The sequence below is a fragment of the Dipodomys spectabilis genome, unplaced genomic scaffold, assembly GCF_019054845.1.
Source record: "Dipodomys spectabilis isolate Male_0828 unplaced genomic scaffold, ASM1905484v1 ptg000140l, whole genome shotgun sequence".
In the NCBI taxonomy this organism is placed as follows: Eukaryota; Metazoa; Chordata; class Mammalia; order Rodentia; family Heteromyidae; genus Dipodomys; species Dipodomys spectabilis.
This window is the reverse complement of record NW_024870817.1, coordinates 32447253-32474476: the sequence shown is the minus strand read 5'-3', so window position 1 is coordinate 32474476 and position 27224 is coordinate 32447253. Positions and strand designations below refer to the sequence as shown.

The window sequence follows — 27224 nt, the reverse complement described above, 5'->3', positions numbered from 1 at the left end:
AAAAACATCTACAAGTCAAGGAGCCAGAACCAGGCTGTCCCACACTTTTATCTCAGACCACTACCCTCCATAACTGTGACAAAATAAATTTGTGGTACTCCAGCTCTCTGATCTATGGTGCTTTATTATAGCAGTCCTACAAATTAATATATTAGCTGTATGAAGTGACTTCATTGTAATATAAAAGAAGAAATTAGTAAACTATCATTTACAGTAAAATCTGTACCTCCATATGTAAATACTCAAGGATCACTATACGTGAGTTCTAATGTTTGTAGTAATACTCCGTAAGCAACATTTGGAAACTACTGTGGTGGCTGTGAAGTGGCAGTGTGAATGCAGCCTGGCACAGAGTACAAAGCAAAACAAACACAAACCTTGAGCAATATTACCTTTGGCAAGTGATTTTCTGAAAGACGGAATAACGCCTGGTGAAGTTCCAAGCAAAACAAACACTCTTCCGCCAGTAAACACATGGCAGTTGCGTTCCTGGAAAATTCAAGAGGTACCTTGAATTTTTTTCTTTTGTAACACAAGGATAGATTCTAGACATAGATAATTACAAGTAAGCTTTCCATTTAAGCAAATGTCTTGTAGGACATTTGAAAGTCACACAGTCCTTCATTTTTCTATACTTCTTGAAGGATGTTGAGATATCTAGTATCCTTAACCCACAACTCTCACTTTTACAAGGATACCCTGTCATCTTAATACTTCAGAGTGTCCTTATTTCCAAAATACATGCCAAAAAGTAGAGCACCTCCTTTGTTGAGAGTCATTGGGATACAAGAAGAGGCAAAAATAAAAGATGTAATTTGTGACTGTCTTTTGTTGTTGGACCACCTGTACCCTACTCCTTGTCTGAATTCCTGTCAGAAGAGGTAGCGAGCTCAAATCACAAAGCAGGCAAAGTCAAGGCCGCAGTAAGCAACTTCTGCACTGGTTCTAAGCCGGCCTTTGTACTACCCTTTAGCCTTGTGTGTCAAAAGTTCCCTTTTGACTTGAACTTCAGTGTGTTGTAGGTGGTCCAAGCTTGGCAAAGTGTGGCAGCTATGGACCTGACTTTTTGTGTGTTCTTTTTAAATTTTTTATTAGTATGCTCTAACAGAACAAGGGAGTTACATTGTGATAAATAGATAGGTGTGCATGGTATACTTTCAGAAAGTTACCCCGCTCTGTTATCTTCCCTCAACCTCTCTTGCACACCCCCTCTTCCAATAGTATTTAAAATTTCATTAAGTATTTTATTATAGTATTTGGATTTCATGAAGCTATCTTTGTGGTGGGGTTTCACCCGCTGTTTGTTTTTGTGTATTTGGAGATTGGATGGACTGAATACTATTATGATTGTTACAGATCCTGGGAAGGTCCTGACCAGTCCCTCCACTCTTACATCTAGAAGACTGGACATTCATTGTTAGAGAAATTCTTCCTGAAGCTGTGGCTTCTAACTAAAACTGAATTAAGCTCTCTATCTTTGTGATACTCAGCTCTGGTCCCATAGCGTTCTCTTTCAATCTTTCCCATGCTCATTAAGTACTCAAATTGTACTTTGCCTCATGTGCTACAGAAGACTTTTATATGAGCACAACCAATATTTCCCAGAAGCACATCCGCGTTTTATCTTAACATATATTTTTATTGTAAAGATACTGTACAGAGGGGTTACAGTTACATGAGCAAGGCAATGAGTACATTTCCTGTCAAGCATTGTTGCCTCCTCCTTTGTTTTCCCCTACCATCCCTTTCCTCCCCACTTCTCCGGTTACTCCCTCCTCTCCCTCACCACCACAAAGTTATAAAGTTCGTTTTCAACATACTGTCTTGTACATCTCATTATTACAATGGGTCATCCTATAGCCTTATGTCAGCATTTTGTTATTTCCCTTCCCTTCCCCAAATTAGAAAAATGTATGTACAAGATGCAGGACACCAGAATCAAACACAGTGACAACATGGGTTGTACCATGGGGGAAGAACATACAAAGAAACAAAAAAAAATCACATAGTACATTATAAGTACAATAAAAAGAACAGCAACAAAGATAAAACCTCTTGTGTTCCTATCTTGGAGTTCATTTCACTTAGCATCACGTTATATGGTCATATGTACATAGCTTTTGACCTCTTCTGCTTGTCATAGACATATACAAGTTATTGCAGATAAGGGAAACCATGGGATCTATGTTTCTTCGGGCCTGGCTTACTTCACTTAATATAATTTTCTCCAAGTCATTTCCTAACAAATGGGGCAATATTATTCTTTTTGATGGAGGCATAGAATTCCATTGTGTATATATACCACATTTTCTTGATCTGTTCATCTACTAAGAGGCATCTGGGTTGGCTCCATATCTTAGCTATGGTGAATAATGCTGCAATAAACATAGTTGTGCTGGTAGCTTTAGTATGGCCTTGTTTGTGATCGTTTGGGTAAATGCCTAAAAGTGTGATTGCTGGCTCATAGGGGAGTAGTCTTTTGAGGAACCTCCATACTACTTTCCAAAGTGGTTGAACAAGTTTACACTCCCACCAACAATGCAGTAGGGTTCCCTTCTGGCCACATCCCCTCTAGCATCTGTTGTTATTAGAGTTCTTGATTATAGCCATTCTAACTGGGGTGAGGTGGTATCTCTTATGGCCAGAGAAGTTGAGCATTTCTTCATGTGTCTATTGGCTATTCTTATTTCCTCTTCAGAGAAGTCTGTCTTTAAGTCTTTAGCCCACTTACTAATTGGGCAGTTGTTTCTTTGAGGATTTGTTGTTGGGAGATTTAAGTTTTTGAGTTCTAAGCATATTTTAGTTATGGGACCATTGTCTGTTGTATGGCTAGTGAAGATCTTCTCCCAACCCGTGGACTTTCTATTGATCTTGCTACCTATGTCCTTGCCATGCAGAAGCTCTGCAGTTTCATGCAATCCCATTTGTCCAACCTTTCTTTGATTTGTTGTGTTTATCCAAAAATTCATATGGAACAATAAAAGATCCCAAATAGCAAAAACATTCAACAAAAAGAACAGTGCTGGAGGAATATCAATACCAAACTTCAAACTCTACTACAAAACCATAGTAATAAAAACAGCTTGGTACTGGTACAAGAACAGACCTGAGGACCAATGGAATAGAACTGAGGACCCAGAAATGAACCCATAGACCTATTGCCACCTAATCTTTGATAAGGGAGCTGAAGCCATAGAATGGAAGAAAGACAGCCTCTTCAGTAAATGGTGCTGGCAAAACTGGTTAAACACCTGTAGAGAATTAAATTGGGTCCCCATATATCACCCTGCACCAGAATCAATTCCAAATGGATTAAAGACCTTGAAGTCAAAGCAGATACCCTGAAACCATCACAGGAAGGAATAGGAGAAACTTTAGGGCTCCTTGGCACAGGCCAAAATTTTCTTAATAAAGATGCCCATTTTTAAATTTTCAAGTTTCTTTTTTTTTTTGTACAAACAAAGAAAAGTCTACCTATGCTGCCTACTTCTCCCCTTACTTGTTTCATTTCAATTGCTACCTCCCCTCCCCTTTGCCTGAAGATGTCCTGGGTGAGTAAGAACACTGTGATTGCAAGAACAGTCATGCATCACTCCCTAAGGACCAGTTCTAAGAAATGCATTGTTAGGTGACTTTGTTGTTGTGTGAATATCATAGAGTGCCTTACATAAACTATCACTATAATTTCACTGACCGATATAATCCTATGGGACTACTTGTGAATATGCAATCCAACATTGACTAAAACGTTATTTTCTGTTGCATATCTGTAGGAGACACCAACTTAGATGCACTTTATTCAGAAAAGAAGAGTTTGCTCTTAGGTAATGGGTATCTCAAAGGTAGGGAAGTTGTGGTCCTCAGGAAAGAACTTGGATAAGCATTACATAACAATTTTATTCTATCAGCCCATCTTCTCCACTCCTCCCTGCTTCACTTTTCTCTTTCAAGTAGCTTTTTATCCACCTGTGGAATTCCAGATCATGAAAGAGACCATTGCTGGCCTAACTTGGCAAAGTCCGTGGCATAACAAGAACCAGATTCACTCCCTTTCCAGAGATAACTAAAGTACAATACTATGATACAATGGGTTGTAGACAAGGATATTCAATAGTGTAAGATAGAATCCCCAGGCAGATGGAGATAAGTGACTTGAGCTTCATGAAGACTGGCTCACTGGGCAGAATTTCCAGGTTGCAATGTGAGGAGAGGGCCCCTAGGAAATAGATCTGAGAATCCAGGAAAGCCACAGAAGCCAGAGGTAGTGGACATAGCACCAGACTAGAGTTCCCGTTCTAGTTTTAGGAGATCCCCAATACTGAGTACTGCTTGCTCAGTACTTGCCTGGGAGGAAGGTACTTGAAGCCAGAAAAAGAAACACTGAGAGGAAACAGAGTTCTTAAGGACTGAGAACAGTGTGTGTTTCCACCAGTCAGAACAGTGAGTTGTGTAATTTGTAAGTATTGAGGACAGTGCTCAGAACAACAGGGTCTTAGTTAAATAGGGAAAATTTTTTAGTTCTCGTCTACTGTAGTCCTATCTAACAAAGCTCTAAAGTGAGTCTGAATGAATCAAACTGTTTCTAAGTGACTGTGTCCCAGACCAGAGCACAAGAGTATTTATAGGAATACAAAAATATCTAGCACACAAGATAAAGTCTGCTATTCAATCAAACCTCTGGCCAAGAGAAGGAAGTGGAAAATGAGGGAAGGAGGCACATTGTTCTACCTACTTTGGAGAATCTACAAGCATTAAAGTCTCCCACTCTCTCGCCTCAAGCTTATTTTCCTCTTTTTGTAAGTATTGTTTGACTTTCACAGCAAGCGTTTGTGACTATAGTTATTTTTAAAGACTGGACAAACAGTTTAGGAAACTGCGAACACGTAGTTACTGCAGCACTTCAGAACTGATCGAAGATCTCTGTCTATTTGTTCTGCCTCCTTTTCTGGAAGGTTCCAAACCTCTATCTGTTGCTTTTTTCTTTTCTTTTCCATGCTGTTTGGATGAGCACAGAGGCTGGCGGTAGTATTCTTTCATAGTGGCTGATTTGTGTTGAAAATTTGGCTACTTCAAAACTAACACATTGTGTCACATGAACTTCTTAAAAGGAAAAAAATAACGAACACCACACTATCAATTCAGCTGCCTTTATTCAACCCACTCCCCACTGCTGAAGTCCGTGGCCCGTGTTGTGTTGTGTTAGTAAAGGCTCTGTGTGTGTGTGTGTGTGTGTGTGTGTGTGTGTGTGTGTGTGTGTGTGTGTGTGTCCAAACCGACCTGCCCAGACCCTGGAGAAACAGGATTGAGATTTTGACTTCATCAGCCCAGATGTGAAAACAAGCCCTACACAGTTCCCTCCCCGGCCAGCCTTTCCTCGCTCCTGTTCAACCATCTAGACTACTGATGGAGTGAGGGGGAAGAGGTGAGGGTCAGCAGAGCGCAGATAATACAGTGGAAGGGAGCAGGAGACCAAGTGGAGACACGCAGGTGCCAGCTCCACCCTGGGGGGAGCCCCCGGCCAGGCGGGAGCGCGGCGTGCGGGCACCGCCGGGGGACGGGGAGCGAGCCGAGGGGCGCGCGCGGAGGCTGAGCGCCCGGACTGCCGGATCCCGGATCGCGGAGGTGGAGAGGGGCGGGAGGTGGCGAGCGGGACGGAGGGACCCAGGGGCGCTGGGGGTGCGGCGCGGACGCATCCAGGGGTGCCGGGGTGGGCGGGGACCCCCCGCAGAGAGCCGCCCGCCATGGGCGAGAGCAGCCGGCTGTGCTCCGGCTACTTCAGCGTGAACCACAGCTTCGTGGAGCCCTTCCAGTGCCCCCGGCGCGGCGAGGGCGCGGCGCTGCTCTACTGCTGCGGCTTCGCCGACCTCAAGTACTGCTGCAGCGAGCCCGGCAGCTACTTCCCCTACAAGCACAGCTACATGTGGAGCCTCAGGTGGGCAGGGCAGCCCCGGGCGGGGGAGGGCTGGCAACGGTGTCCTGCTCCAGGCGCAGAGGCCAACTGGAACTCTGCCTTTTGTCCCCGTCAGGTCCCTCCGCAGGGATGCGGGGCCTCCAAGGGCGAGGGAGGGCAGGGAGAGCAACCGCACCCCGGCTCGGCACTCCAGGGGCAGCCCGAGCCCTGCCAGGCGCTGGAGGAGCGCGGGGCTCTGCGCCCAGGGCGCAACCCGGGCCCGTTCCACCGACCTGGCCCAGGCACGACGCCAGTTCTCTGGCTGGCCAACTAGCCGTGCGTGCAAATAAGTTCAAGTATAGATTTTAATGGTTCTTTTTGACTGGTCTTTGAACAGAAAGGAAGCTCCTGGGGGAATCATGTGAAGGCATTAATTAAAGACCAGAATATTCCGCTTCTTTTAGGAATTGGCTAGATTCCTTAAAAATATCAAAAAGACACGTGTGTGTGTGTGTGTGTGTGTGTGTGTGTGTGTGTGTGCAAAACTTGCTCTTTTCAGGCAATCCAACACTGGCACTGCCCAACCAAACTGAAGAGACACCCACAGAAAGAACACGGAGTTAGCTGCCTCATCACACCCTCTGAATAGCCTTTCCAGACACTCTCTGTCAACACCTGAGCCATCAGACCATTGCTGGAAAGTAGAGATTTTCTAAGAGGAAGTTTTTCTTGCTTCTTTTTCGGATGAGAATTTTTCGCATCCATTGTATTTACGCAGATACTTTTATTATGAAGTGCCTTTCCCCACTTCTACTCAAGATATTGCCAGCTTTGAAGATGATTGCTGTATTTCAACTGGAGTTCTAACATTGTAGGGAAGAACTGCCACGCCCCCCTTAAACTGTTTCTTACAAATTAGAGAGAGAAAGAGAGAGGAGAGGAGAGGGAGAGAGAGAAATGAAGGGAGAGAGAGAGAGAGAGAGAGAGAGAGAGAGAGAGAGAGAGAGAGAGAGAGAGTTGCTAGCAAGAGGTACATTTTTATTTCTGACCATTTCCTAGCATTATCCAGGGTTGGTTAGACATCAAGTTTTCATCAATGACCACATCTTATTTCTTGAAATAAGAGTATTTTCTTCTGTATTTCAAGCTTCAATAAACATCTCAATAAGAGTACCTACATTCTAAGTTCCATTCTCAGAGTTTTGCTGGAGTGGGAAATGCCAGAACACAGCTTATTCTTAGACTAAAGAACTCTGTTGCACCCGTAGCATATTATCTGGCCTTTGGGGAAAAATTACAATAATTCATCTCCGAGTCTTTGACAGTATTAATAATGGCCAAAGTGTCTCCAATGGAGACTGGCAATGCCTAAGCCAAATTCAATTGGAACCTGCGACTGAGAATCTCAGATCTCTAAGTAGTTCCAAAGTGACAAGCAGCTAAGTATATAAAACCTTCCTAAGATTTATGAGGGCACAAAGGGGCAAACAGCCTGCTGGGGGACTTTCATTCAGAACTGACAAATGGCCAGTTAGCCAGGTTCCCAGGAAATAGAAAAATCACTTTAACTGAGAGCATTGCTTGGTAACATTAAACCTGGGGTTCTTGTGAGTTATTGAGCTCTGAGGACACAATGCGGAGATAAATTTATTAGGGCTTCATTTCCCTCCTATTCTTTCCTTGTCACTTGTAATTTAAAATACTCCAACTGTGAAAACTATGGCAGAAGTCACTGGCTCTTATATTGAGATTCTGCAGCTGCTAGAGAAAGTCAGTAGTAGCCATGAAAAGGTAAGTGAAGTTGCTAAATACAAGCATGGTTGCAATAATAAGATGGCAGCTTCAGACCCTTTCTCAGGGCTTGAAAAGCAACTCTTTTGGGTGTTTCCCATGTCTGCCCTACTCCCATTTCTTCTCTTCCCCCAAATCTCTACATTCTTAGGATTTCCTTTGGCAGCTTTCTCTAAGATCTTGGAAAGATCATGCCTATTAGAGAAGGGTGAGCTTAAATAGATGCTCAATAACTTTGTTCAAATGGATATTTTGGGAGACAGCTACAGGTCTACTTCCACTAAGAGTTGATACCTAGACTTTTGCATGTATAAAGCAGCGTTTCTGTGACGTGGAGTGCTGACACTGAAACATTGTTTAGATTATGGAGTCTTTTCCTTTTATAACACATGAAGGGGTAAAAAAGGACATAGCATGCTTTGGTTCTGTTTTCTTTCCAGTTGCATGTCCTGGATTCTTAATTTGTACATTTCAAGTTCACAGTATGTGTGTTGAATTTAATTAGGCTGACAATTTCACTTGTTAATTGAGTCACTTTTTTTTTTTACTTTGTAGATTTTTTTTAATAAGTGGGGTTCTGGTTTCAGGAATATATCCAGATATCTTAATCTGTTATCTGCTTTGTACACTAAATAATATTAACTGGATTACATTCTCATGTTTCAGTGTGTATAGTGAAGTCATCTTAACCCTCCATGCCACGATCTACAGAAATAGCATGGGTCCACCTTGGCTGCCCTTAGTCGGTGCACGGTTAGACACAGACAGTCTATCCCCTTAAAGGAGAGTACACCAGCTCACATCAGCCTCAGATTAAAATATATAACTCTGGTCTGGTTCTGCCATACAAGCACCCAGTCTTCACTTGTGTGCAGGGCAATGTTAATAAACCAAGCACAAAAACCTCTAGAAGTCTGCCTTCATCTTGTAGCTCAAGAAGCAATCTCTTATTTGTAAGGGTGCTTTCTCTCATCAAATCAAGCCTTTCATTTTTCAATACCATTCTCCTAACATACTTGATCAAATTCCTCTTTCCCTCCTTTGATACAAGTCAAGTTAGTTAGGCCCTAAACCCTGGGAGAGAGAAAGAGCCTTAAAAGAAACCAGAAAGAGTTAAAAAAAAAAAAGAACATTACTTTTCAATGATGCTGTGTTCCAAATGATAACAGTTTGATCAATCATAAAGCAATTAGTATTTCCTTCCACTTATGAAATTTTTCTACAGGTTAAGAATGTGAGCATTTCTAATACTTGTGCACAACATAATGGGAAACAGTAGGAAAGTTAATTGAAATGTCTGTTTGCGCAGCTTCAAATCTAATCTATATATTTAATTATATATATTTACACATACACACATACACACAAAAGATGCATATCTTTGCATTAGTAGGTGATGCTTTTTTTTCAAGCTCCTTTTTTCATTTAGTAGTACTAAGTTCATGGATTTTCTATAAAAACTGTATTGCTTCTCAAATGATTAGCCTTATTGGTAAGTTCATGAAATTACTTATTACAGATTAAGCACAGAGCAAATATAATGGTGCATGCACCTTAATTTTGGATAAAAGCACAAGAGTTTCTTTTCGAATACTAGAGGACTTAGATGTTATGTTCTTCTAGACAGAAAGATCTCAAACTGAACATGTACTTCATCTGTATTTCACAAATGTGGTTTTCCTTTAACCAAACCTTTTTTTGGTAAAGGTTGTGGTTTTGTAGATCAATAAATGGTATCTCATGTATATGTCTCCAAAAGAAAAGTTTTACATTTCCAATAAATATTTGTTTCCCAACATTTTTGCAGCAAATGTTTTTCTATTCATCTATTATTGGTAAACTTGAATTTTTCTTGTTAAGGTACAGCAATGATGGAGGTTTACATAACAGGTATTTTTGAACCATCATTTGACCTTCTACCTTTATGATGAATTCACATGGCATTTTCACTAATATTAACATATAAATCTAAAAGGGTCTTGAAAACTTTTAGAGAAAACATAATAAAAATTTGACAGTAGGAAAAAATTTGCTGCAGATTTCAATTATTTATTAGCTACGTTAAAATATAATTTGGTTATGAATAGTTGAGAACAAGAATCAATCTTTAGCCCCTGCCTTTGGTTTTTGTGCAAACCAGTTTGCATGACATGATTTTTTTCTATGTTCCTCAGCATTGGTGCTCTGATCGGATTGGGAATTGCTGCCCTTGTTTTACTGGCCTTTGTCATCAGCGTCTGTGTTCTTTGTTATTTGTTTCTCTATACAAAGCCTCAAAAAATAGACACTGGACTTAAACTTCAACCCCTAGAAGCTTCTTCTGTTGGAGAAGGTAATCAACATCCTTTATTTCTAACCAGTTCACAGTACTCTATCAAAAGAATAATCTACACCTAGGCAACAGATCATAATGAATGCTTTAAAAAATAATTTATTATGTGTGTTTATAAAAATTTTACATTGCATCAGGCCTTAATGATGATGCCTTACGGAAATTGTGGCCAAGAAAAACAGCTACGGTATGAAATGCTATTGTGAAAAGTAAATCATTGGTTCAGCAAATCTACTTTAATATATCTATGTGCCTCTTGAAAATTTTAAATTTTGGTTTTTATTGGAGCCAAAAAAGTCAAATAAATAGAGAAACAAAATCTCCAAAAACTCAAAATCAATCAGTCAGTGGTTAGTTCAGAATCTTTCTACCCATAGAATATGGAAGTGATAACTTTTTGTGCATGTTATTTCAGTTATGAAGTGTATGACTCAAATGCTATTTATCATTACGGATTCATCAAAAATGCTTGCAGTGGATTCTTTTGACAGTACTGGGGTTTGAACTCAGGACTTCAGATATGCAAGAATGGCATGAAACTATTGACTCACCACTCTATTCCAGCTTTCTGCTGGAGATAGTCTAGGGAACTTTTCTATCCAGTCTGGCCTTGATCCACAATCCCTCAGGTCTGAGGGGGTGAACCAGTGGTGCCTAACTAAAACATTGTTGAAGTTTTTGTTAAAGTAAATTACCACCAGTATATTAAAAAGCATAAATTGGGCTGGGAAGGTGGCATGTGGTAGAGTGCTTGCCTTGCATGCATGAGGCCTTGGGTTCGATTCCTCAGCACCACATAAGCAGAAAAAGCCAGAAGTGGCACTGTGGCTCAACTGGTAGAGCACTAGCCTTGAGCTGAAGAGCTCAGGGACAGTGCTCAGGCCCAGTGTTCAGGCCTCACGACCGACTAAATGAAATAAAATAATTTTTAAAAAAGAAGCACAAATCATGAGCTTTATTTGGATATACATTTCTCTATACATATATTTCCATACATGTATATATCTATGTATAGAATATACATTGTAGAATATATGTATTTACGATTTATAGAATATATCAATTTAGAATATACACAGCCATAAATATACACAAGTGCTAACTTATTCCAATTTAAAAGGAAAGCAAAACTCTTTTTTTTTTCCTTTTTGAGACAAGATCATGCTTTGCAGTTCATATTAGCCTCCTGCCTTAGTCCCTTGAGTGTTGGGATTACAGACATACACCACCATACCTGGCAGAAAATAAAAATCTTAAAAAAGAAAAAAATGGGTCACGGAATGTATTTAAGAGAATGCTGAAACCTGGTCCCTGGCGCCTGCATCGGTACATTTCACTGTGGCTGCATTAGCTCTGCAGGGGAAGGAGAGGAACTCCCTCCTCTCTCAGAGGGTGTCTTAGGCTAGAGTCCAGGGTTAACATCCTTCCTGAGCTCTGATTGGAGATTAGATGGCCAAATGGAAAACCTGATAGCTGAATTTAGTCCAAATGACTTAGACCCAGTTTCTGTACAGGCAAAATAATGTGGTAGGTTGGCAATGACCAAATAATGAGATGATAAAGTCAATCGTCTAAATGCTTACATGATTTTAGGTCATAGTTCTTAAATTTTGCTATGTCTGAAAGCTCCAGCCCAAAGGACCAAAGGAAACCAAGTCACCAAAGCAAAGCTTATTGTCAGCAAGCTAACAAGGCTGTGTCTCTGTGCAAAGGGGGCATCTTTATACTAGGAGTGGGGAGTACTCGGCAGTTGCAGGCAGGGCCAAAGATAACATGTAGCCAGGGCCTGGTTTACTGATTGCAACTTTTGCAGTTAGGTTTGGGTGGAAGGCATTCCACCGCTGCAACTGGAGGCTAATCGGACACAGATGTGTGAGAATTAATGATTGTGGCCAGGCCTGGTCTGCTCACCTGATTTAACAACTGCCTACAATGGCAGTTGTTAAGTCAAAATGGAGGAGAACACCCTAACAATGTCTGTAAATCATTGAGAGATTCCGTTAAAAATACAGATTCCAAGCTGTCTTTTCAAGCAAATCAGTTCTTCTTGATTCTGTCCTTGCTCAACTGCTATTTGTCCCAGAATAACCTGAGTAAACATGTTAAAACCTATGATGTTGGGCCAAACACAGTGGCTCCTATCTGTATTCCCAGCGACTTGGGAGGCAGAAATTGGGAGGATCACAACTCAAGGCCAGTCAGGGCAAAATGTTATATATAAGGCCATGTTAATCAGTTAGCTGGCTGCGGTGTTACACACAAAAATATCTACTGTCCCAGCTGTATGGGAGGATCACAGTCTAGGCTCCACTCCTAGGCAATGAGGGACCTACCTGGAAAATAAAACAAAATGAGGGATAGAGCTGAGTAGGTGGCCTAGTGGTAGAGTGCTTGCCTAGCATGCATGAAGCCCTAGCTTCGATTCCTCAGTACCACATACACAGAAAAAGCCGGAAGTGGTGCTGTGACTCAAGTGATAAAGCAAAAAAAGCTTGGGACTCAGCTTGGGCTGAGTTCAAGCCCCAAAACTGGCACTAAAAAAAAAAAATAGAGATGGTAGCTGGGCGCCTGTGGTTCCTATGTCTGTAATCCTAGCTACTCAGGAGGCTGAGATTTGAGGATTACAGTTTAAAGCCAGCCACTGCAGGAAAGTCCAGAGACCCTTCTCTCCAATTAACCACCCGAAAACTGGGAGTGTGCTGTGGCGCAAGAGGTAGAGCGCTAGTCTTGAGCTGAAGAGCTGAGGGACAGTGCCCAGGCCCAGAGTTCAAGCCCCATGACTGACAAAAAAAAAAAATGAGGGATGGTTTAAATGATAGCGTGCCTGTCTCTGCCTAACATGTGCAAAGTCCTGATTTTAAACCTCAGGACCAACAACTTCTCCCACCAACCTGAGGCCAGGTCACATCTCTTCTCTCATCAAAACCCTAATCTCTTTCCATTTCTCTCAATGGATACATTCTTGAGACTGTTCTCTACACCCTATCATTTGTCACCTTTAGCCAAATCATTGTTCCTTGAAATTCTTGATTAACAAGTTTTGTATATGCTATCATCATTCTCTCAGATATCAGCCTGACTTGTACCTTTACTTTTTCCAAATCCTCCCTGAAGTCCCCTTCCTGTATTTGTTGTTGTTGTAGGTCATGGAGTTTGAACTCAAGGCCTAGGTGCTGTCCCTGAGATCTTTTGCTCAAGGCTAGTGCTCAATCACTTTGAGTCAAAGTGCCACTGTTGGTTTATGCATGGTTAGTTGGAGATAGGGGCCTCATGGGAACTTTTCTGCCTGGGCTGACTTCAAACCTCAATCCTCAGATCTCAGCCTCCTAAGTAGCTAGGAATATAGGCATGGGCCACCAGTACCCAGCTCCCTTTCTGCATTCTTAGTTCTTCATCAACACCTCACACCCTATTCCTGCTTAATTTTTCCTATGTATTTAACACGAATATCCTATGTATCTTATTTATGTGTTTATTTATTAAGTTTTCTCCACTCCAACTAGAAACTGTAAGGTATATTAAATATGTAGGTTTCATTAGGTAGCTGATGAAGAGAACACCACACAGTATTCAGGCATGAAAACAAAAGTATTATTTACCAAATTGCTGTCCCTGCCATGCATAGTGGAGAGGCGTGGCCAAAAAGGGGAAACCCACCCCCAGGCCAGGACTTATCTAGACCAGGGACAGGAAGAGGTGTGGCCAGGTGGGAGGAAGGTGTGGCCACACTGGATCTGGATGTGACCTCAGGGTCTGGGATCCTCCTATGGTCAGATGGGAGGCATAACCAGGGGTGGCCCAGGATGTGACCTAGCAGGAGAGGGAGGTGACTGCTTCCTGGTGTGCCAGTTACCTGGGTGATGGAGGTAGTGAGGTATCTACACTGGGCCTGCATGGCCTTGGGGCAGACCTTACAGAAACTTTGTTCCAGGATAAGTAAGAACTTCTGTCTTGTATGCTCACCACTAGCTCCAGTGCCTCTAACACTTAGATACTTCCTGAATGAATGGATTGAAATAGCACTGTATCTCAATCCTAGGTGATCAAAGAAATGTATTCTGAGAAATATTGACAATGCTTTGCATTGCTATGTATTGAGTGTTCCTACATAATACACAGTACTAAATACAAAGTGATTATTTTAGCTCAAGGATGGCTCCAACATTGTAGATTATGTTGGCTCTTAGCAGCATAATAATTGATTTGTTAATTTACATCTTTGGGAGTTTTCTTATTGTCAATTAATTGAGGAAGCCTGTTAATGTACTTCTTATAAAGTTGGATGAGACTTTTCTTTCAATGAAATATGCCCATGCTACTACTCCCTTTCTAACATATTCTATCTAACTCAATATACCTTTCCTGAGTACTTGCTATTGTCCAGGTAAGATCTTATATAACCAATGCCTTCCAGTTGCTTTCAAATAGGTGTTTTTAGTCCCTTGGGTGAATTTTATTAAAATTAGACAAAGTGGATAGCCCCAAACAAATAAAGGTAACCCAAATGCCACTGGAATAGGAAATGGTTTCAATTTGAAGCAATCTTTTGAAGTGGTAATTAAACATTGCTGTACCCTTTGTTAAATATTTGTGTTCCATTGCGGTGATTTTGCCACCTAGCAGGAGATGTTCAAGCTATTGAGAAAACAAGTCTGGTGCTTTATTGCATTTAAGATCTGTCTAAATGTTAGAGACATAATAAAATACTTGCATAATAAGTTAAGCAAGTAAACAGTGCACCAGAAGAAAATTAGTTTTACCAATTAAAGCCCTTTTCTTTCAAAACTACCTATTTCCAAGACCCAAAGTTTAATGTGCAAATCATTCTAGATTAATTATTATAGAGATTGTTTTCCTTACAGGCAACTCAAATGGATTCAATAGAAACATGTTCTTGTTTATCTTATTAAAATTGACTTAAAGGATGGGATTTTTTTCTAAAAGTGACAAAGTTTAGAGTCTGATCTTAGATTATTTGGCCAAGATTTTTCCATAGTGTATCTTCATTCTTTCATACTTGACTTCTATTGTATATAATTTAAGCTTTATACAGTTTGAATTGGTCTCCAAAAAATAAAAAGTAAAATCCCTCTCTGCTAGACACTATCACTTTAATTGGATCTCTAGCATTTATTCTTCACAGATCACCTGTCACTAGGCAATTGATGGCTTTAAAATTTTATCTTATTACCATTTTCTTCTTTTTCAACCTTTGCATTTTAGGTGATGCACTCTTCAAATGCCAATGGTTAAGAGCACCATGACTTCTCTAGGACAGTTCCTAGCTATGTGAAGAGCTTGCTGAGTACAGACAGTCCTGAGGGTAGGGCTCATCTCAAGGTTGGAGAAAAATTATTGGCAAATGGACGACAAATCAAAGTGGTGAATGTCTCAGAGCCTTGCTATACAAGCTTTTCCATGGAGTGTTCTTAAAGTTCTAACAGAAAGGAGCCTATTTCCACCAGAATTCTCAGAGCTAGAATGGGCAAGCTTGATTTAAACCTTATGAATTTAAATAACTTCAAGTGTCCCTTGTTTTTACTATTATGGGAATTTTCAATTTGACTGGAGAACCCAGTAGCTTGTTTCACTCTAATAATGGCATCTCCTACCTCCTGTAACTGTAATTTGAGTTAAATTTCTTCTCCAGAATATACATCATATTTGTCTATGGCTTCAAATGTTCATTGGTAACTTGGTATTGTGGAGGTGATGAGGGAGTATCACATGGAGGGTCCTAAGAGGCAGATTTTAAAAAATAAATTTGGTGGTTTGAACTCAGAGCCTTGTACTTGCTAGGCTGGCACCCTACCAATGAGCCATGCCTTTAGTCCTTTCTTGCACTGGTTACTTTTGAGATGGAGGTCTTGCTTCCTGCTGAAGAATATCTCTGGAACACATCTATGGATTTAGGCCTCTCATTAATCTGGAAAAACAGTTGCACACCACCAGGCCCTACTTCTTCCATGGAGAGTCTCATGGACTTTTCTGACCTGGATGGATTCTTTCATCCTCCAGATTTCAGCCTCACACAGAGATAGGAGGGCAGATGCATGTTACCATGTCCAGCTATTTCTTAAGAAGGTTCTTGAGTGTAGGTCTGAGCTAGCCTTGAATTTCAATCATTTAAATCTCAGTTCCTATAGGTAGCTAGGATGACAGGAAATAAGCCACTGACACTCAAAAGATGCAGAATTTTTTATAAAAATTAGAAAAGCAGATATTAGTAGAGCTGCTTTACACAAATAAAGCAGTACAATTAACTAGAAATAACATCCTCAAGGCTGTTGGTTTTTTTTTTGTGAAAAAGCAGATAAAATAGGGTGAATAAATTAGAGTAAGGCACAGTTGTATAAAAAACAATGCAAACTGTATACCGAATACTGAGACAGTAAATTGGAAGATCATGTAATCATTTATTCTGTGTGAACAAAATGGGACTTGAGCTGGCTTAGAATAGTCTTTCTTCTTAGAAGAACCCTCCACATTGTCTCCCACTTACTTTCCTAGACACAAAACCTCTCTTTCAGTTCTTGCTCATTATAGGAAAACTAGAAAATATAGTAAAATAAATAATGCCCTTCATGAGCCCAGCATACACACATAGTAGATATTAATAGAGTGACAATCACAGAGTTTTTCTATTCATCTATTGATGCATGTATATTTTTAAAAATAGGGAAAATGGTCTTATAGGAATTTTGTCACTACATAATATTGCTCTTTTTTCCCTCAAGAAATGAGTACATGTGCTACCACTTTAAGTCAATTTTTTTAGTTTGTTGGAGTACCATAATCTTACAATTTTGGTACAATTTCATACTTCTGGATAAATTTCAAAGCAAGTAGATAGTTTTTCTCATACTTACTTTTTTATTTTTTTATTTTATTTTTTTGTGAACATACTGTACAGAGGGGTTACAATTACATGGGCAGGATAATGTGTACATTTCTTATCAAGCATTGCAGCCTCCTCCATTGTTTACCCTTCACATCCCTTCCCAGCCTTCCACCCCCACCCCCCTCAATCCTCCCCCTCCCCCACCAACGTTGTAAAGCTCATTTTCGACATGACAACTTGTACTTCTCATTGTTGCAACAGGTCCACCTGTATTCTTAAACGACTTGTTTTTCCCCATCTCCTCCACAAGTTATACTGACATCAAATGTAGTGAAGGCAGGGGTTATACTGTGGGGGAGGGACATACAAAGCAACAAAGAGATAATCTTATAAATGCGTTAGGAACACATGCATGAAAGAAAAAAACATTAAAATACATATCTAAGGGTTCATTTTCCTAACATCACATTATCTGACCTTTTCCGCTTGACTCAGACATATACTAGATATTGCAAATAAGGGAAACCATGGGACCTATGTTTCTTTGGGCCTGGCTTATTTCACTTAATATAATTTTTTCCAAGTTTTTCCATTTCCTAACAAATGGGGCAATGGCATTCTTTCTGATGGAGTTTTTCTCATACTTACTAATTGCTAGTGTTTTATTTCACTTATCTCATCTTTGGCACTTCTCTGAGAGATGATTTCTTTTCTGAACTGTCTTTTTAACTACAAATTTGAGAGAAGGCAATTACCTAGAATGTATACTTTCCTCTTGCAGGAATCTTGTACATTTATCATATTCAAGGAGTATAATTGATAGAAATATTACTTAGTTTATATTTCAGTATTCACCCGACCTCCTTAATAGTGAACTTTTTCTTACCTCTTATCTAGTACAGAATTATATTGTTGTAAATAATTATATTACTTTTGTTTATCTAATCCTATCTTTTTCTTTCATTACTTGAAAAGTAAAAGCCAGCTATGTTGTACAATGTCCCTCAATCTGTTTGTCTGAAGGTTTTTCATGACTGGAGAGTGATGATACCTTTGGGACAGGCACATCACAAACGGTGCAGTTCCAGAGAATTAGAAGAGGCCAACCATACTGGTTTGTTCCATTATTAGTGGAAATAACTTGGCTTCCTTGGATAAGGCTGTAATTGCTGGATCAATCCATAGTAAAGTACTTTTTTCTTTGTTTTTATTAAGTAATCTTGTGGGGAGGAATTTTGAGATTATGAAATCTCCCATTCCTCTGCAAACTTTCAGCCAATCATTGATTCTTGACAACTGTTTTTATAGTTTTTGAATAATGTGGGTTTTTCTACATCATTGTTCCATCCTCACTTATTAGTTGTTACTTTACTATAAGAGGAAAAAAAGAAAAGAACAGAATGCTTGGTTTGTTTAATTGAAAATGATATTTAAATTAGTCTCAGTGTACTGTATTCTATTAAATTACTAACTTTGAACTAGCTTACATTTTATTTCCTATTATGCATAGATAGAACACCTATTTTCTTAGCATCAATATCTAGGAATGGAATTACTGATGAAAGGTGAGCAAATATGAAAATATATGAATACAGCTTCCCAACTGCCCTCCAGAAAATTACCATTTTACTTTTGCTTGATCCTGTATCCTCTGTGGCCTTGGGTATTGGTATTTAAAGAGAGATGCATTGAAGAGCACTGTTTTATTTAAAAAAAATTTTTTTTTTTGGTCCGGTCGAGGGGCCTGGACTCTGGGCGTGGGCGCTGTCCCTCAGCTCTTCAGCTCAAGGCTAGTGCTCTACCACTTGAGCCACAGCACCACTTCTGGCTTTTTTCTTTTTGCTTATGGGGTGCTGAGGAATCGAACCCAGAGCCTCATGCATGCAAGGCAAGCGCTCTACCACTGAGCCACCTTCCCAGCCCCATATTTTAAATTTATCTAAGTTGAGAATGTGTGTGTGTGTGTGTGTGTGTGTGTGTGTGTGTGTGTGTGCTGGTCCTGGGGCTTGAACTCAGGGTCTGGGCTCTGAGCGTTCTTTTTTTTTGGTCAGTCCTAGGGCTTGAACTCAGGGCCTGAGCACTGTCCCTGAGCTTCTTTTGCTCAAGGCTAGCACTCTACCACTTGAGCCACAGTGCCACTTCTGGCTTTTTCTGTGTATGAGGTTCTGGGGAATTGAATGCAGGGCTTCATGCATACTATGCATGCTGAGCCATGATCCTAGGCCCCCTGAGCATTCTTGCTGAAGGCTTTTACTCCCTGACTTGAGTCATAGCTCCAGAGTTTTAACTGGGATTTATAGCAGTTAGTTGGAGATATAAGTCTCATGGGCACTATCTTGCCCATGTAAGTGTAACCCCTCTGTACAGTATTTTCACAATAAAAAAAAAAAGAAAAAAAATAAGTCTCATGGACTTTACTGCCTGGGCTGTCTTTGAACTGGGATCCTCTGATCTCAGCCTCTGAGTAGCTAAGACTATAGGCATGAGCCACTGGCACCTGGCCAGTTTATATTTATCATAGTTTCTCTTGTGGCTTATGCTTACATATATTTTATATTATTTTTTCTGTTATAAATGTTTTTTCCATATTGTTTACTTTTTAAATTTTATGTGACCATTATTAACAATAGAAGTATCTATTTAGGTTTCATACATAGAAAATTTTCTCTCCACTAAAATCTATATTCACAACTATACGTTCTTCTAATAAACTTCCTTTATTTCTATTTTCTAATGAGTCAGTTGTCTAAACATTTATTGGATAATCCATCTTCCTCTTGACAATGAAAACTGTCTCATTCATAAACTAAAATTTTATATATACTACGGACTGTTTTTAGAGTTTATGCTTATTAAACTTATCAATCTGTTTACTTTTACACTAGTAATATACTTTAAAATTATTGTTGCTGCATTGTTTATCTTAGTATCAGATTAAGCAAGAGCCTGTCTCCTTCCTTCCTTTATTCTTTAAAAAATTTTCTTGGCTATTCTTGTAATATTCAAATTTTTCAAAAAAAATCAGATCAAAATGTCAAATTTAAAAAAATATAATGATATTTTGAGATGTTTTATACTAAGTGTAGAGATAAATTTGGGAACTAACTTTCTGAATAGGCTTTACAGACTTCAGGAAAAAGTAAAACTGCTCAGAATGCTTAGTAATTAGGCTGGTACATTATTTAGCAATTCTTGGTTTCAGAAAGGCTTTTAAAAATTTCATTGAGGGGCTGGGAAGGTGGCTCAGTGTTAGAGCGCTTGCCTTGCATGCCTGAGGCCCTGGGTTCGATTCCTCAGCACCACATAAGCAAAAAGAAAAAAGCCGGAAGTGGCGCTGTGGCTCAAGTGGTAGAGCGCTAGCCTTGAGCTGAAGAGCTGAGGGACAGTGCCCAGGCCCAGAGCCAGAGTTCAGGCCACATGACCGGACCCCCCCCCCCCAAAATTTTTTTTTCATCGAGATTTTAATCAAAGATGGGGAAATTTGGATTCAATGGCATAAAACGCCACCCATGTCCCCTAAAAGGAACTTTCAATGGAAAAATAACAAACCAGGAATTCCAGTGACTATTTTAGTTTCCAGAATGTAGAAAATCAAATTGCTCAGCAGAGCTACTACTGTACTTAGTGTTTGTGAGTGCTAAATGCATTCCTGCAGGTAGAACATCAGGCAATCCCTACTGACTGATCCAGGAACTAGTAAGCACTATAGAAGCCAATCTTCCACTGAGGAATATTTAAAGAATTGAGCGTCCACTAAATTCCTTTGTAGGTTAAATTAATAATCAATAATTAGACAAACTTAACAATGCAGGAAAGTGGGGGAAAAGTGACAATTCTGGGGGAAAAAGAAGTGAGGCAGGAAAAAATTCCTTCTCTTTCTCTTTTCCTTTCCCTTTGTACTGGGGATCTCAGGCCTCCTTAAATGTTCTACTACTTGAGCCACATTAGTGGTTAGCTTTTCAGATAGGTTATCACTCCAAGGCCTGAACTAACATTGGGAATTGATCTTTCTATCTCTGCCTTTGAGCAGGGTAGGATTACATACCAAGCTAGGATAGGAAAAATACATCTAAGTAGAACTGTTTGTATTCATACTTTCTTAATGATTTGTTAATCCCCCTCACCCCCTTTTTTTTCTGGTGCTGGTCTTGAGCTCAAATCCCATACTCTTGCTTGGCTTTTTGCTCAGGACTTTCACTCTATCACTTGATCCACAACTCCTTCACTTCTGGCCTTTTTACTGGTTAATTGGAGTCTCATAGATTTGTCTACCTGGGCTGGCTTTGAATGGTGATCCACTGATCTCAGCTCGTGTGAGTAGCTAGGATGAATCATAAAGCACTAGTGCCCAGCTTCAAAGTGTGTTTATAGGATATAATGTATTTGAATATATATTTGAAGGAAACACAGGGCATTGAAGAGAGAAGTCAGTAGACCTTCAGATTTAGTCCTATAACCATAACATGAAATTCATACAGAAAACGTTCTCTTACAAACTACAATAGCAACAACAAAAGCACTACTAGGGTATGTATTCAGACTGCTTGTTTCCTAAAGTGATCCAACTAGATGAACATTTGGAAGTTGCTGAAGGACTTAGAATGGTTAGACCAAAGCAGAGATAAATAGCAGGAGAGCTCCATTATAGTTCTTCAAGAGAGCCAAGAAATAAGATGTTGGGATCTTCAGTATTCTTTTGATATTTTTAAATGGCAGACAAGAACAGCATTCACAGACTTTCAGGATCTCTGAGAAAGGAAAGGCTCTGAAAGTAAATGTGAAGTTTAACAGTTATCAGAAAAAAATAGCCTTTGGCTTCACTGTGATAAGGACAGGTATAAAGGTTCTGTAAGAATGGGATTTAAATTTCAGCAAAAGCCAAAGCTTTAATTTAAATGCCAGAAAGGGAGGCATAGGATTAAAAGAAATCGGAGATGGACATCTGATGACCAGTCCTCAAAGGCAACAGATTGTGCCAATCCAGGAAAGAACTGTGAAGTTGCATCTTGGCAATTGCACTCTACTACAAAACTAAGAGGAATTAAATCAGAAAACTCTTTTATGTGTAACAAATCCCTGGGGAGGTTCAACAGTATTACAGATTTCTTATTTAAAATCAATCCCATGCTGTAATAACCTTGTGATGGAAAATAAGCAGCTGCTTCTATTCCTATTTAAGAAATTACTTTCTATTTTATCACAGGGAAAGTAGGAAAAAACAGGTTGCTTAGAAGGTCTTTTCTTTATTTTAAAATTATCCCAAAGTGGTATTATCTGGACACCCATTATCACTATGTCTCAATTTATTATAGTCATTTTTCCTACCTCCAGACTCTGAATTACTAGTGGAATGTTTCCTGGGAGTGCCTTTGAATTTTGACAAGTGGTGGGATAAGAGTGAACACTAGAAGTGTTTCTGTGTTTATTAACAGATCTTTCCTGTTCACATAGAGAATTGGTTTGGGTTTTATTTTTGTACTTTTATTATAAAGGTGACTGCAGAGGGGTTACAGTTACATAAGTAGGGTAATGAACACATTTCTTGTTGAACAGTGTTACTCACTCCCTTGTTTTATCCCAGGTCCCCTCTCACATTTTCCTTCCCCCTCCCCCAAGTTGTAAAGTTCATTTTCAATAGTGTATCTTGTATCTCTGTGGCATTGGTTCATCCTTTGTCCTTTGTCTCATCATTTTGTTATTTCCCTTCCCTTCCCCAAATCAGATAAACCTATATACAAATTACAGGGTACCAAAATTAAGAACAGTGACAACAGGGGATAAACCAAAGGGGGGAAAAAGAAAAAAAGAAATAATACAGTACATTAAAAAACCTTCTTGTTTCCGTTTCTTGGAGTTCATTTAGATTAGCATCATTCTATATAGTCATAGCTATTGAGCTATTGTGATCCTCTGCTAGGACTATCCTAGACATTTACTAATTATTACAAATGAGGGAAACCATGGAGCCTTTGTTTCTTTGGGCCTGGCTTACTTCACTTAATACGATTTTTCCCCCGAGTTTTTTCCATTTCCTTATGAATGGGTCAATGCTATTCTTTATGATGGAAGTATAGAATTCCACTGTGTGTATGTGTGTTTCATATTTTCTTAATCCATTCATCTCTTGAGGGGTGTCTGGGTTGGTACCATATCTTTGCTATGTTAGGGAAACTGCTTTGGCTTAGAAAGCCAGTCTAAGGAATTAGCATTGTCCTTAACACTACTGGAAGCATTCAGCTTGCAAGTAAATGAGTCAGAGATGAGAGGTGAGGGTCTTTAAAAGTGCTAGTGAAAGTAGAATCTGTAATACTGGAATGTCATTTTAAAAAGCTTTATACCTCAGAGGGCAGCAGACATGCTAGATAAATTCCTTCAATTGTTGCAACAGAAATAAATAACAGAAACTAAAGTTGTCAGAATGGAGATAATTTAAAGAGAACCCCAGCATAACTAAGTTAGGAAATAATATCCTGATATCCTGACTTCTTTGCCCAGTTTTTTTTAATTGTCAAGATGATGTACAGAGGGTTACAGTTACATAAGTAAGGTAATGAGTACATTTCTTGTCAACCTTGTTACTCCTTCCCTCAATTTTCTACTACTTTCCCTCCTCCTCCACCAAGTAGTACAGATCATTTCCAGCATAGTGCCTTGTGAATATTGCTGTTGCATTGCTTCCCGCTTGTCCTTTGTCTCACCATTCTGTTGTTCCCCTTCCCTTCCCTAAGTCAAATAAACGAATATCCAATACCAGGCTTAAATACAGTGACAAGAGGGGGAAGAACATACAACAGAAACAAAGAAATCACACAGTACATTAAAAATAACAAAGCCCCCTCTGTATCCATTTCGCTTAGCATCATCTTATATGGTTATATGTATGTAGCTATTGAGTGATTCTGCTCATCTGATGTTTATCTTAGATGTATACTAATTATTGCAGATAATGGAAACCATGGGACCTGTGTTCGTTTGGGTCTGGCTTACTTCACTTAATATGATTTTTTCCAAGTCTTTCCATTTTTTACCGTTTTTTTTTTAAGTTGATACTGATACCTCTAGGTTCAATTCCCAGTATTGACAACCAAGCAACCAAACAATTAATCAACCAACCAACCAACCAATCAATCAATTAAAAAGAACTGGATATGATGGAGTAGAAACACTCAAAAATTTAATTCTAATTTTATAAATTTATATATCTTAAGAAATATGAAGGACTTGAACTAATCATCTTATAATTTTTAGGTTTTCTTAAATTGTAATAAAGTATTAAAAATTTAGATGTCTAAATAAGTGCTTACATAAGATACAAATGCCATAATAACTTATTAAATAGCCACCTATTTCTTCGTTATCAATTTGTCTTAACTGATGCACAAAAGGTTTTCTAGGGACATTAGACATGGTGGCTCACACCTGTAATCCTAGCTATTCAGGAGGCTGAGATCTGAGGATCGTGGTTCAAAGCTAGCCCAGGCAGGAAAGGCTATGAGACTCTTTATCTCCAATAAACAATACAGAAAACCGGAAGTAGTGCTGTGCCAAGTGGTACAGCACTAGTCTTGAGCTGAAGAGCTGAGGGACAGCACCCAGGCCCAGAGTTCAAGCCCCATGACTGAAAAAAAAATAAAAAAGATTTTCTAGGTACATAAACATTTTCTTTACAAATAAAATTAATATTCCATAACAAAAATCACAATATGCACTATAATTGTTTATTGTATCTCAATAGGTAACTAACAAAAATCCTTTCCTGATAAACATCCTGAAGAATATATGTGAATTTTACATTTCTCTTGTTCCATTTTATGCTATCAATTAGTATTATTAGATATCTTTAAAAAATCTAGTTTCTGCAAATTATAAATAATTTCTTCTATTTTGCTAATTTTAGACTCATTTAATGCAACATATAAATGAAATTGTGGCAACATGTTTGTGTTTGAACACACCTAAATTGCTTACAAGGGTTGCTGCAAATTTATAGGATTGGCTTTAATGCAGTTATTTCACTTTATGCAGAGGATGGGGGTAATTTTACTTCTACTAAAAGATTCCGAAAATGGTACATTCTTATAAAATGCATAGTTTCTCATAGAAGCATGGAGAAAGGTATGCATGGAAATAAAATTTGCTTTTGTGACTAAACAACCTTGAAATGACTGAGCTATGAATCTCTACACAGTACTTTCAGGATGCAATATTTTCAATATTACTTCAAAACTTTAAGTACAAATTTCATAAAGCAACTTTTTATTTATTTATTTTTTTTGCTGGTCATGGGGCCTTAACTCTGGGCCTGGGCGCTGTCCCTCAGCTCTTCAGCTCAAGACTAGCAATCTACCACTTAAGCCACAGCCCCACTTCTAGCCTTTTCTGTTTATGTGGTGCTGAGGAATTGAACCCAGGGCCTCATGCATGCAAGGCAAGCACTCTACCACTGAGCCACCTTCCCAGCCCGTCAAAAGCAACTTTTATATCACAATTTTGAGTAATAATTTCCTGTTGTTTGTGTATTTGCAGACTACTTAAATACAAAAACAAGACCCTTCGTTTCACATGCAACATCAAATTCAACAAATGAAACATCCTATGAAGCTGATGATATAATTCAAGAAAAAACAACAGATACAACACAAATCAATACTGCATATTAGTGAAAAATCCTGTATTTTAAAAGATTATTGGAGCTGTAGCAAGAATAAAGAATGCATTTCAAACTATAGTTTCAAATATTGCTTTTTCAATATTCATCACTCACAACATAAAACACAACTGCATTTTTGATTAATTCATTGAACAATATGGTTTTGATAGATTGTCATCTACATTCATTCACTTTTGTTAAGGTGTTTCTATTGCAGGAAATTATGCTAGTTCTTCAGAAGAAATTAATGAATTTACAAATTATGCAAGCAACAAATGAGATTATCACACTACCAGCATTTTACAATTTTTAAAACAGGCAAATGTTTTAGTTCATTTGTTGTTTTTTCAATAAGTGATGGCATTAGATAAGCAATTTCTCAGGAAATTGTCTTTTGAACTAGAGTGTCATGGTCTTAAGTTTCTTAGAAATCAACCTCTGACAGACAAATGGAGAGAGGAAGGGTGTAGTCAATGTACATATGTGAAAATAGTATTAGGTAATTTGAAGGGATTAGTGGGATTGAGACAGATGGAGAATGAAGATGGTGACACTGATCAAGATGCACTGTATTCTTAAAATGACATGCTGAGTTGAAACACCTTTGTAATACTACTTAAAAATCATTATTTTTAAAAAATGAAAAAGAAAAAATGTCAGTCCCTACCACTTTGGATGATTTTCATGAAATACATTATCATTATAAAGTTAATATTCAATAACAAAAATATCACACTGCATAATCTATACAATGTTTTCTGTGTTTCAAGGGGCAACCTTAATAAAAATCCTTTACTGATAAACTTCCTGTAGAATCTGTTTGCAAGTTATAAAACTAGTTTCTTTAGTTCCATAGTATGTCATTTCTGCAAATTATAAGTGCCTTAAAAAGAGTTTTTATCTATAATTTCTTTTGTAAGAACTTAGATCTGATTTTACAATGGATTTCAACAAAAGAAAAGGAAGAATTGTAAGTCAGCTTTGCTGCACAGGTTTCCTGTATTGTATAAGGCTTTGTTAGTCAGAGGACTGGTCTTTCAAAATGTGCCAAACAGTTTCTCTAGTCTAACATTAAAAAGGAATGCCCTACTGTTCTTGGATTCAAGTTTGAGGTTTTTCCTTAATAGGTTGTAAAAGTTTCTACCAAGAACCCTCTGGACCAGCATTATCGAAAAGGATTTTTCAAGATGATAGAAATCTTCTTTTCATATTTGCATTGTCTGGTACAGTTGCCACTAAACCCATGTGGTTAGTGGGCCCTTAAAATGAGGCTAGTATCACTGTAGGATTATATTTTTATTTCATTAATTAATCTAAATAGCTATGTGTCTATATTGACAGAAGAGTCCTTGGGATAATTATTGTAATATAATTATTGTAATATAATATTGTAATATTATATATTGTAATATATTACAATATATAATAATATATTGTAATATATTGTAATATTGTAAAATATTGTAATATTGTAATATATTGTAATATATAAATATTGTAATATAATCAACTACTTGAGTTATAGTTCTCATTCAAAAAAGGATAATTTTGCAAGATTAAATTGCTTAGAGTATATGTGGTTTGAAAGTTAATAATTTTCATTACAAAAATGACATTTCATGAGATGATAAAAGCAAAGGTCTTTACTTTTGTGAAAGTTCTGAGCTATCATGAGTACTTTTGATCTTTTACACTGTTAAGTTCTCAGAAAATATGCTAT

General features: G+C 38.5%; 1 protein-coding gene across 1 annotated transcript; it reads left to right on the top strand.

The window, feature by feature from the left end:
* The first annotated feature begins 5741 nt into the window (after positions 1-5741).
* Shisal2b (shisa like 2B) lies at positions 5742-26913 on the top strand. The gene is made up of 3 exons (XM_042690835.1): positions 5742-5932; positions 9856-10013; positions 25381-26913. The coding sequence occupies exons 1-3, from the start codon at positions 5742-5744 to the stop codon at positions 25512-25514; spliced, it is 483 nt and encodes a 160-aa protein (XP_042546769.1). The 3' UTR covers positions 25515-26913.
* Positions 26914-27224: the final 311 nt, after the last annotated feature.